Source organism: Chanodichthys erythropterus, chromosome 9 (assembly GCF_024489055.1).
Source record: "Chanodichthys erythropterus isolate Z2021 chromosome 9, ASM2448905v1, whole genome shotgun sequence".
Taxonomy (NCBI): Eukaryota; Metazoa; Chordata; class Actinopteri; order Cypriniformes; family Xenocyprididae; genus Chanodichthys; species Chanodichthys erythropterus.
In genome coordinates this window covers 26,035,234-26,047,627 of record NC_090229.1, presented here as the reverse complement: position 1 = coordinate 26,047,627, position 12,394 = coordinate 26,035,234, and the positions used below count along the sequence as shown (strand labels likewise).

Below are 12,394 nucleotides of genomic sequence, written 5' to 3'. Positions count from 1 at the left end.
TTAAAATACATTTCACAGTGTCTAAGAATGTGGTACGAGATGTTTTGCTGTAATGAAGCCTGTTCTGAAGCTGTCACGGACAGTTTGTTCAAAACCCGATGGCCCATGTTATCAGAATGATCAAAAAAGCATCTTGTTCTTCAGAGCAAGAAAGAACTTGACCTTTTGTACAGGGGAATTTACACGGCCAAGATTAAGGGTGGAGTAATTGCATTGTCATCACAACATTGCCGTAGTTTTCAGTAGCTGGAGCTCCTAAGCTTTTAAAAACAGGGTGAGGCTTCATATGAGTCTTTACCACCTGTCTTTACCATGACTCCATCAGGACTTTTTGAAAAATAATCCTGTCTTAGCTAATCACCATGTAAGGTTGATTTATAACCTCTGGAGTTAAATTTTAATTAGCACAGATTATATCTGTCCCTAGTCCTATTCACTCTTGTCTTGATACATCTACTTATACAAGAAAAAGGATTCAGTCTCTGGATTATGGTTAACCAGACTAAATCATCTGTGAGGTATGTCTGTGTAATCTATCTATCTATCTATCTATCTATCTATCTATCTATCTATCTATCTATCTATCTATCTATCTATCTATCTATCTATCTATCTATCTATCTATCTATCTATCTATCTATCTATCTATCTATCTATCTATCTATCTATCTATCTATCTATCTATCTATTTATCTATCTATCTATCTATCTATCTATCTAATCTGTCTCATTGAACTGTGAATGTTTTTTTTAAATGTTGTCAGCTTCCACAACATCTGTTTTGACATGCATATAATAGTGGACTACAATCAGTAAATAAAACTCAGGGATTGTATATTGTGAGACTGTTGTATGGCTTGGATTTACGCAAGGATGTAGTCTCTGGACTCAACACATGTTGGGCTCATTACAGGGCTGATACAGAGCAGTTTATGGAGTGCCATTATGAATTATGAGCCTTTTTATTAAGCATACAGAACAGCTGTAAAATTGTTGATGATGAAGGTGAATGTGTAACTGTAAAGGGTTTATTCAACAGGTCCCTTGAGCAGGGTGACATTTCATTGTTATCCGTTTCTCCTAAAACATTACCAAAGGTTTACACCCGTGCTTCCATTCATGAACAGCATATGTTGAAAAGGTGATGTAACTTGTATGCTTATTTTTTGGGGGGGAAATGTTCACTATGTTCACAAAAATTTGCATGCCTATATACTGCTGTATATTGAAACTCATTGTTTCTATGAATACAGTTCACTGATCAACTGAGAATAATGAAGTGGTGGTGATAAGCATGTCAGTCTACAAAATAAAGATATTTGTATTGTGTATAATGAGTGATAATCTCATAAATGTCATCAATTACACCCTCAAATGTGTCTATCGCAGAATTCCTGCACAGTAAAATCCCCAGAGTTAAATCAACTTTGCTCAGAGTACATATGGTCCCTCTCTAAATAGTGTTAAAATAACACTGAAGCAGAGTTAAAGTTAATGAGATAATTAAGCAATTAATAAGGTTGTGACTGAAGTCAGATGTAGTTCTTGTGTCTCTCTTTTCTTCATTGATTCTGCTTGTTAACAGCAGGTGTTCATCACTAATGCACAACCATCACTTAATTAATTGTTTAATTATCTCATTAACTTTAACTCTGCTTCAGTGTTATTTTAACACTATTTAGAGAGGGACCATATGTACTCTGAGCAGAGTTGATTTAACTGGAAATTTTGCTGTGTGTATTCACATTCTGTATCTATTCAGGAAAATGGTCAAGAAGTCTCTTGTTGCTGGGCTGGTGGTCCTGCTTGTGGCTGCAGTGGGTTTTTTCATGGGTGTGTATTTGGGGATCGGAAATAAGAGGCTCACTGTATCTTCGAACCATTTCTACTCAAAAGCAGCTGTAGCAGCAGATGCCGGGAAGTGCTCTGAGATTGGGAGGTAAGAGTCCAAAGATCCAGAGCCAAAGGTTTGCTTGCATGTCATTGAACATCACGTACACACCCAGCTTTCTTTATGTTTGCAGGGACATCTTAAAGCGCAATGGATCAGCGGTTGATGCTTCTATTGCTGCTCTGTTGTGTGTTGGGCTGTTTAACTCGCACAGCATGGGCATTGGAGGGGGCCTGTATTTCACCATATACAATGCATTGACAGGTAAAACACTGACATTTATGGCTTCAGCAGATCCTAGGGGTCGAACCCATGACCTTTGAGTTGCTTTAAATGTAAAACATACTCCAATAATCTTTGTTTTATTTACAACTTTGAAAAATAACTTTTTACAGTGTGCATGGATTCCACAAAATTGACATTCTTTTCTAGTAAGCCTGGTACTGATGGACATTGCTTTAGGAGTTGAATATGACGCAGAGGTTATTTGCCATTCAGCCGATACTTGTCATGCAAAGTGACTTACAGTACATTAATTGAAGTGACATGCCCCTAGAGCAACCTGGGGTCAAGTGCCCAGCAAAAGGGCACAGGATTGACTCAGCATCATAGTGACCACAAACCTTGCGTCACTCTTACTTGGGAGTAAACATTAGCAAATGACGTGAATAACCACTACCTCATTAGGTGAAGCTAACCAGAATAAACAACAATTGATGGTGACACACAAGCCTTAAGTTTTTAGTAATTTATTGACTCTTGACAACACTCAAAATGACACAGTCTTGACAATGAAATAAATCAATTCCATGTTTTTGTCTGCAGGAAAGGTGGAGACAATTGATGCCAGAGAAACTGCCCCAATGAACGCTTCAGAGGACATGTTTGGCAATAACACCCAGCTGTCACGGAAAGGTACATTATCATTCAAATCACCATAATGTATCACCAAGTCCAGCCTCCATATAATCCGTGTTGGGCAAAGCTTTTTTTTTAAAAGTAATGTGTTACTCACTAAAAAAGTAACTATTTGCATTACTTAGTTACTTTTTATGGAAAGTAATGCATTGTGTTACTTTTGCGTTACTTTTTCTGGAATTGGTTTGGTTCTTTTTTTGGCAAATGTAAAGGCACTTTCACACCAAAAGTGTAATGAAGCAGGAGAACAAGCAATTAAGTTCACTTTAAAATGAAAATTAGCCCAAGCTTTACTCATCCTCAAGCCATCCTAGGTGTATGTGACTTTCTTTTTTCTGATAAACACAATCTGAGATATTTTAATAAATGTCCTTTAATGCTTTATAATGGCATTGAACAGGGTTCATGAGTATGAGCTGAAGAAAGTGCTTCCGTCCACATCCATCCATCAATCGGCCTCCGGGGGGTTAATAAAGACCTTCTGAAGTGATGCGTTTGTGTAAAAAAATATCTAAATTTAACAAGTTATGAAGTAAAATATCTAATTTCCGCCAGAATGCCTTCCGTATTCAACTTACGAAGAAAGTGTAAACTGGCGTTGCGCCAGTTACACTTTTTTCGTAAGTTGAATAGGGAAAGCATAGTACGTATCGTATGGTTTTTGAACAGCAAAAGATTTACACTTTTTTTCATACATTGAATACGGAAAGCGGTCTGGCGGAAATTAGATATTTTACTTCATAACTTGTTAAATAGAGATATTTTTTTACACAAACGTGTCGCTTCACTTCAGAAGGCCCCCGGAGCCATGTGGAGTACGTTTATGATGGATGAATGTGGATGGAAGCACTTTCTTCGACTCACTGGTATCGCTCACTGCTATTATAAAGCTCGGATGCGTCAGGATATTTTTAAAAATGTCTCCAATTGTGTTCATCAGAAAGAAGAAAGTCATTTACACCTAGGATGGCTTGAGGGTGAGTAAAGCTTGGGGTGATTTTCATTTGAAAGTGAACTAATCCTTTAATGTGTTATTTTACTACAGTAGTTACTTGAAAAAGTAATCTGATTACATAACTCGCATTTCTTTTAATGCACAACCCCCAACACTGATTATAATGAACAGCAGAGTAAATCTGCCTGTGAACTAGCTTTACCTTGTCCTATAGGCCAAATTATCTGATATTTTAAGAGGCCTATTGACCTTGACACAGTCAGTAAGGTATAGATTTCCTTTAGTTTCTGTATTTTGTTCACATCATATGACATTGATTTGGTGGATGAAAGTTTTTCAAATATTAAAAAGCACTAAAGCTTTTTTTTTTTTTTTTTTTCAAAATAATTTATTATTAACACAAATTTATGCCAAACTACAATATGGATGAAAAGTTTAGGAAAAAGGTCTCATACTCATCAAGGCTGTAAAATGTCTTTACTGTCAATTTTGATCAATGTATCGAATCCTTTCTGAATAAAATATTAATTTCTTTCAAGAATTCTGTTCTTTTAAAGATTCTTTTTGAATTACATTAATTGGATTAAAGTATATTTGAATAAATTAACAGATAGGACAGAAAATGAGCATCATGTCATTGACCTTATTGCAGTTTTGGCCCTTGACTGATGAAAACACTGTATTGTGTCTTGTTTGAATGACAGGAGGGTTGTCCATCGCCATACCAGGAGAAATCCGTGGTTACGAGATGGCACACAAAAGACATGGGAGACTGCCATGGAGGGAACTGTTTCAGCCCAGTATAGAATTGGCACGCAATGGTTTTCCAATTGGCAGGGCCTTGGCCAATGCCATTGCAAAAAACAAAGAGTCAATTCTGAGTGACGTGATGTTGTGGTAAGGATTTATCTTTTTCCCACAATACAGAAACAGGACAGTCTGTGAGAAAATCCACTTATCATAACTGAAAATGACTCAGTGTTAAGGACCAAGTGTACCAAGGTCTACCGTTGTGTAATTTGCGATTGCATCATACTGCGTCATACATTACTAATTCCACGGATGTCAGACAAATAACTAATCTAACTCCTCACACTCTAAAAACTGCCTCTACTGATAGTTTTAATTAAATCAAATTGATCTTGTCTTCTCTCATTGTTCCAGTGAAGTGTTTTGTGACTCAAACAAAAACCTCCTGAAGGAAAATGATATTATTAGATATCTCAAACTTGCTGACACCTATGAGAAGATAGCTGAAGAAGGGCCGGATGTTTTTTACAACGGATCTATGGCCCAGAATATAGTGGATGACATCCAGGCTGCAGGTCACTTCTTTGTTTAACTCCATTTATCATGCCTTGAAGGTCATCTGACCTAATTTTAATAAAAATATGCAAATCAATCTGTCACTACAGGAGGAATTATAACACTTGAGGACCTAAGGGAATATAAGCCAGTGTTAAATGAGACTCCTTTAAAGTTAAATATGGGGGAGTACACCATTAATATTCCTGATGCTCCATCCAGTGGACCTGTGCTCGCTCTGATTCTTAACATAGTGGATGGTGAGTCTTTGTGCATGCTTGCATTAAGGATGGATGGATGGATGGACAAGCAGACAGACAGATAGACAGATTCTGTCATTAATTACTCACCCTCATGTTGTTCCACACCCGTAAGACCTTTGTTCATCTTCATAACACAAATTAAGATATTTTTGATGAAAACCGATGGCTCAGTGAGGCCTCCATTGACAGATAATTAACACTTTCAGATGCCAAGAAAGCTACTAAAGACATATTTAAAACAGTTCATGTGACTACAGTGGTTCAAACGTAATATTATAAAGTGACGAGAATACTTTTTGTGCACCAAAATAACAACTTTTCAACAATATCTAGTGATGGGCGATTTCAAAACACCGCCTCAGGAAGCTTCGAAGCTTTACGAATCTTTTGTTTCGAATCAGTGGTTTGGATCGCATATCAAACTGCCAAAGTCACGTGAGCTATTGAAATTTCGAACTACTTCTAGCGTAACGAAGCCTTGTTTACTGAAATCATGTGACTTTTTTTAGTACTTTTCTGGGCATCTGAAAGTGTTAATTATCATGCTGGCAATAGAGGCCTCACTGAGCCATTGGATTTCCTCAAAAATATCTTAAGGCTGGTTCACACTGTGCGATTTTGGCCACGATTTGGTCGTTTGAGACAAATTTTGCAAATCCTAAAAGATTCCTATAATCCTAGCCTAAAATCTGTAGTCTTTGATCTCTAGTTTGACATGTTCACCGACAGCCGATTAATGACCGTTGCGATCAAATTTTACCTCAGACGAAATTTCGGAAGTGTCAGAAGATTTGGCACACAATCCTCCAGTGTGACTTCTCCTACGACGAACGTCAAATTGTCTTTGTTTTTCAAGACAAGCCGTGATCAAAATTAATGATAGAGATGACTTTGTTAGCCACCATTTCAGTCCCGTGTGTAATGCAGCTCACTGTCATCGAATGTGTGTGTTTTGATGATGTAAAACTCCGGACAAGTTTTCATGCGCGCGTCCATTTTTAACGCGTTTTGACTGTCGTACAATCTGACATAAATGACAGCTAAGATCCCTCAGTGTGACATGAGGATCATGTTCGTACAGTCTGACAAGTAACCATCGTAAAGGACTTTTATAAATCGCACTGTGTGAACCCGGCTTTAATTTGTGTTCTGAAGATGAACAAAGGTCTTACGGGTGTGGAACGACATGATGGTGAGTAATAAATGAAATAATTCTCATTTTTGGGTGAACTAACCATTTAAATAGACAGTAGAATAAACAAATTGTTCTTTACAACATATTTAAGTGTTTAGAGATCATGCACAAAAGTTTGATTGATGTCTGAGTTATGGATAACTATGAGGGCATGTTGTTCTCTGAGCAGGACTTGAGTACCTGATTATGTAATAATCCTCCATCACCGCAGACATTTACTAACTCACTCAGAGACGCTATGTCAGAGTGCAGTCTTCATTGAGTAATTCCAGGATTACGCAAAAGAGCTTGATTCATGAGGGCAAACAGCGTCATGTTATGCATTAAGAAAGAACGTACATTTACCTGATCATTACTGCAAAATAAACGTCAACAAGGTGAGCAGGATACGATCTTGTCACCCTGAAGGGGTTTATTTTTGCAATAGTGATCAGATGACTGTACATTATCCATTTTACATGACTACAAAGTATTCCAGAGAGCTATGTAACTTAACACAGGATGTGTTTTTGCATTCCACTGCGCTGCTTTTCCATTGTTTTCAATTCTATGTAAACAATATTTTTATATGTATCAACCTCTTTTACCTTAAAGGGATAGTTCACCCAAAATGAAAATTCTGTCATCATTTACTCACCCTTAAGTTGTTCCAAACCTGTATGAATTTCTTTCTTCTGCTGAATGCTGAAGAAGATATTCTGAAGAATGTTGGTAACCGAACAGTTGATGTGCCCCATTGACTTCCATAATAAGGAAAAAAAATACTATGGAAGTCATCATCTGTTTGGTTACCGATATTGTTCAGAATATGTTATTATGTGTTCAGCAGAAGAAAGAAATTCATACAGGTTTGGAAAAGCTGCATTTTTAGAATGCCGTGATATTCATGAACGCAATGGTCAAACATGTCCATTTAGTGTATGTTTACATAGAAAACAGTGCATTGTGTGTGGATGGTCCCTAAGACTTGCCAAATTTTGTAAGGCAAAGTAAATGTTTGCGTTTTGATCTTATGGTTATGTATTACAGTGATTATTCACATCAACTCTTGTTTTCTAGGTTTCAATTTCTCAGACAGTAGTGTGTCCACTGCAGAGAAAAGGACTTTGACATATCATCGTATCGTAGAGGCATTTCGTTTTGCTTATGCCAAGAGGAGTAAACTGGGAGACCCGCGTTACCTCAACATTACTGACGTGAGTTAAACTAATTGTACATACATCAGTTTGTGTGTGTGTGTGTGTGTGTGTGTGTGTGAGCCTTGCGCGAAGAGTTATGGGTATTAAAGCAACCTGATCTCATGCAATTTTTCTCAAGATCTGTGAAGTGGTTTAAAGAGTACTTTAAAATATTGTCTGACGATATTTTCCCAAGGCCTTTAACTGTTCCGATTTCATGCACCTGCGAGTTCAATGGCCTCTTGTAAATCTCTTTTCAATTATCTCCTTTACCAGCTCATCCAAAACATGACCTCAGACTACTTTGCAGACAACATCAGGAGTAAAATCACAGATGACACCACTCACCCAGACACCTACTATGATCCCGAGTACTTTGTACCCGATGACCACGGCACGGCTCACCTGTCGGTCATCGCAGAGGATGGGAGCGCAGTGGCGGCCACCAGCACCATCAACCTTTAGTAAGAGGAAAAACTGCACTAGACCTGTGTTCCTCACTTCATTTATTTTTAAAAACACTGTTTCTCTAACAATATTTATGGAGCCTGCTGTCATATGTTAGGTTGGATCCCAGAGAAATAAAATAATGATTGATTTTGGTGCCAAAATACATTATAAGTGGACCTCAGGGGGAAATGCTGTATTTTTGCTTTCTTCATTTTGATCTGATTATCTTGATCTTTATTGTTTTCTCACAGTTTTGGCTCTAAGGTGATGTCACGGTCAACTGGGATTATCTTTAATGATGAGATGGATGATTTCAGCTCTCCTTACATTACCAATGGCTTTGGGGTTCCCCCTTCACCCAACAACTTCATTCAGCCAGGTGTATTGAGTTTTACAGCCTAAATTAAATACCAAATTTAATTTATATATTTCTATAGACAAAAAAAATCAGTTGAACACATTTATTAACATACTATTTTTGTCATTTGACTAGGTAAAAGACCACTTTCATCGATGTCCCCCACAATAATATTTGACAAACACAACAGAGTCAAAATGGTGGTTGGGGCCTCAGGTGGGACGAAAATCACCACAGCAACTGCTCTGGTAACCACAAACACCAAAACATTGTATATCTGTATATTTATATCAGTATATATATATATATATATATATATATATATATATATATATATATATATATATATATATAATATATATATATATATATATAATATATGCCCAACATGCAGCAGTGTTTCCCAACTCTGGCTTTAAATGTCTTCCAAATGGAACACAACTGATCAACTCATTAGTAAAGATTTCCAGACAGAACCAGTTTTGAAAATCCCTTACATACAGTGTCTAAAGTGCACAATAAAAGCCAATATAAATGTAGATGTGAGAAGCAATTATTGGGGTTCAAGTGCTTTAAGGCCTTTTAAGCACATGCGTAAAAAGGTATAATGTTTTAATTAGCAAGCCTGTAACCTTCTCGATCATAGACAGAAAAGATCATTTACAGACAATTTACCATAGAAAATATATGGTTGATAAAACTTTTTTTCAAGTTATTAAGGTTGAGCCAAAAAACTTTCACCAAAATTGGTTTTTGAAATAATCAATATTTAACGAACGATTCGATGGACAGCAGCGGTCAAAGCAGGCAAAGTTGTTCAGAATGAGGAGTTCTACCATGTGGTATGAATATCGTGGGCGTGTATTATACAATCCTTTATGCATGTGAAAAACGCCAAGGCGCCCCCCGGTGGCCAATTTCTTTCAAATTTCACAAAGCCCTTTAGGGCCGTGAGTCAAACAGGCCCAGCAAGTTTCGTTCTGATCGGCCTCCGTTAACCTTGTCTGATAACTGCTTAAATTTCACTGGCCGTCACGGGCCACGTTTTTCTAGATACATGAATGTCCTCTTGACACCTTGGACAAACACCGCATGGCAATTTTCAAGTCAATCAGACTTTGGGTTGAGTAGTTAATGTACATATTTTTCATTTTTTTCCATGTTATAGCGCCACAAAGTGGCTAGTCTCTGCGTCCCTTTTTACACGACCATAGAATGAGCTCTTACAGATGTTTGCCAAGTTTGGTGAAAATATCTCATTCCGTTCACAAGTTCCGTTCACGTGGGCTCTGCCCACTTCAAACATTTTAGCACCCTTTAGTGACCATGAATTGTAATTTCTATCTTTTTATAATTGGTTGGTTTGCTATATAAATCCAAACATGCCTTTTCACCTCTCCTATTTCACTCCTACCAGGTGATCCTGAACTCGCTGTTCTTTAACTACGATCTGAAGAAAGCGGTTACAGAGCCCAGAGTCCACAACCAACTCAACCCCAATATGACAGTTGTGGAACAAGACTTCGAACAGGTGGGTTCCTGCATTTGACCACTGAACTTTCTTAATTGAAGTCATGATAAAAGAGTTCATTAACCCTGTAAGGCCTGTGTGACATGCTACAGAGTGTTCTTGATGGCTTGGCTCAGAAGAATCATGTAACAGAGCTGCTGAGGACGCCAGGAGCAGTAGTGCAGGCCATCGTGCGACAAGGGGACAAACTCTGTGCTGAATCTGACCCCAGGAAAGGCGGCTATCCTGCGGGATATTAAATGCCACTGCCACTCGCCCTTCTTACATTTTGTGGACCTTCAATCATTGGTGACTTGGTGACTCTGATATATACATTCAAAAGCAATACACCTCTCAGTCCAACAATCAACATGGACCTCAACGCACAAGGTTGCACAAAGACTCCCTGTATTTATTAACTTTTTTTTCTTTTTGATGGGAAAATGTTTCATTGGTATCAATAGTGCCTAACTTTCATATTGAACGGTCTATGATTTTACCAAGCTTATTTATTCCTTTTGTGTGTAGAGAAGAGTATTGATTATCAGTATGTGGGGGTCCTTTGGTACCTGATTCCATTGTACAGGTTCTTTGTTGTGGAATGGAGGTCCTTGGGATAATGGACATGGGGTCAATGTTGAGAGTGCTCCAAAATGAGGATATGCGACTCTTGTTCAAGTCAGGGAAATAAGTATTAAATGAACATGGTAATAAAATATTACAGGTATTTATTGTACAACATGCTTATTGCATGGGACTGAGATTCTTCCTAGCTAACAGGGAATGTTCTTAGAACTTTGGCTAACGTTCTGGCAAGGTTCTTCTCTAATGTTAACAGAATGTTTGTTAAAAAGTTATGGTCTTTAATAATGTTCTCAAAATATTATCGATACATTGATTATGGAACCTTTTTTTCTGAAACGTTTTAGACTTTCGTCATTTTAAACATTTAACATTTTTTAATGTTACTGCTTGATTCAGAATGTTTAGTAACATTCAAAAGTAACGTTCCCATAATGTTTGCAAAGTGGAACATTTCCTTAATTCTTTTAATTATTTAAAACTGGATGTTTTGAACGTTCAGAGAACATTCAGAAATAAAGGGAATGTTAGCAAAATGCTCTTAGAACATATTTTTGTTAGCTGCGTTATAAAGGGATAGTTCTCCTTAAAATTAATATTCATTTATTATGTACTCAACATCATGTGGTTCCAAAATTGCTGACTTTCATTCTTCTGTAGAACACAAAAGATGTGTTATTTGCTCGTCTCCGTGCAGTAACGATGAATGATGAATGGAGATTTCAAGCTTCAAATATGGTGGCCAGTATGACTTGTATATATAAAATTAAATTTGTTATTGTGTTCAACAGAAGAAAAAAAGTCACAAATTTGGAAAACCTTTTATTTTATTTTCCATTTTCTGTTCAAGTTTCTATTTTTCATGGTAGACACACACTGCATAACAAGATACTGCTAAAATGTGAGGAAACTCTTACTATCTATAAGCTGAATGTTCAATTAAAGCAGTAATCAACATATTCATTTTTAAATAGTGAACTGGAATGATAATGTTCTTTTGATGAAGAGAAGCTGTTATTTACATCAGAGCCATTCATAAGGAAAATCCTGGGAGAACAGCATGCAAGACATCAGATTACCTCACTGGACATGTTACCCTCTGTATACAGCCATCCTCTCCCAAGATGACTTGCATAATGTGAAATGCTGAATGGTAATAACAACTGTTTTTCTTTTATGAGTAAATGACTTGTGTACGTGAAACAGATCTGAGCTTTAAGGCAGAAAAACATGTTCACTTTAGGTCTAAATGTTACATTAGAAGTCTGCAAGGCAATAAATAATGTAACATTGTGTAACTGTAACTTGAAAACATTTCAATAAGGCCATGAAAAAAAAGTTATTAAGAGATACCGAGGTCCATCATAAGTAACATCTAATATTAAACATGTGTACTGAGATATTCATTAGAATAATCATCAGAAGTCCCTGTTATTATCTAATGTTAGTCTGATTTTATGTTGAATTACATTAAGAGCTATCACTAGACTGTTAAACGTTGTCCTTTTTGTCACCAAATCATAAAACTGCAATATCATGCTGTATATATGATGTATATCATATTCAGGCTATTTCATTAAGCTAGAGATGTTAATGTTTATCATGAAATTACACTGTGGTGGAAATGTATAGTGCATTCTGACAAATAAAATACATTTGTGTATATATTTTTTAAACATCCACTGTCCTCTGGCTGTTGCTAGGCTGTTAATTAAATTGTTTTGGACTGATGTATGTTTGCAGTCACATTCATAAGTGCTTTTATACAATTTTAAGAGCTAATTAATAA

The 12,394-nt window shown here is 36.8% G+C and overlaps 1 protein-coding gene across 2 annotated transcripts; it reads left to right on the top strand.

Annotated features, from left to right (window-relative positions):
• Positions 1-251: 251 nt before the first annotated feature.
• On the top strand, positions 252-12,394 carry ggt1a (gamma-glutamyltransferase 1a). 2 transcript variants are annotated; one of them, XM_067395143.1, is made up of 14 exons: positions 252-518; positions 1,098-1,141; positions 1,763-1,939; positions 2,025-2,155; positions 2,717-2,806; positions 4,469-4,661; positions 4,929-5,089; positions 5,180-5,329; positions 7,587-7,723; positions 7,982-8,169; positions 8,407-8,534; positions 8,649-8,761; positions 9,931-10,044; positions 10,137-12,394. In XM_067395143.1, the coding sequence occupies exons 2-14, from the start codon at positions 1,131-1,133 to the stop codon at positions 10,281-10,283; spliced, it is 1,740 nt and encodes a 579-aa protein (XP_067251244.1). In that variant the 5' UTR covers positions 252-518; positions 1,098-1,130; the 3' UTR covers positions 10,284-12,394. The 2 variants fall into 2 exon arrangements, with proteins under 2 accessions (XP_067251244.1, XP_067251243.1); XM_067395142.1 differs by having other exon boundaries at positions 1,040-1,141.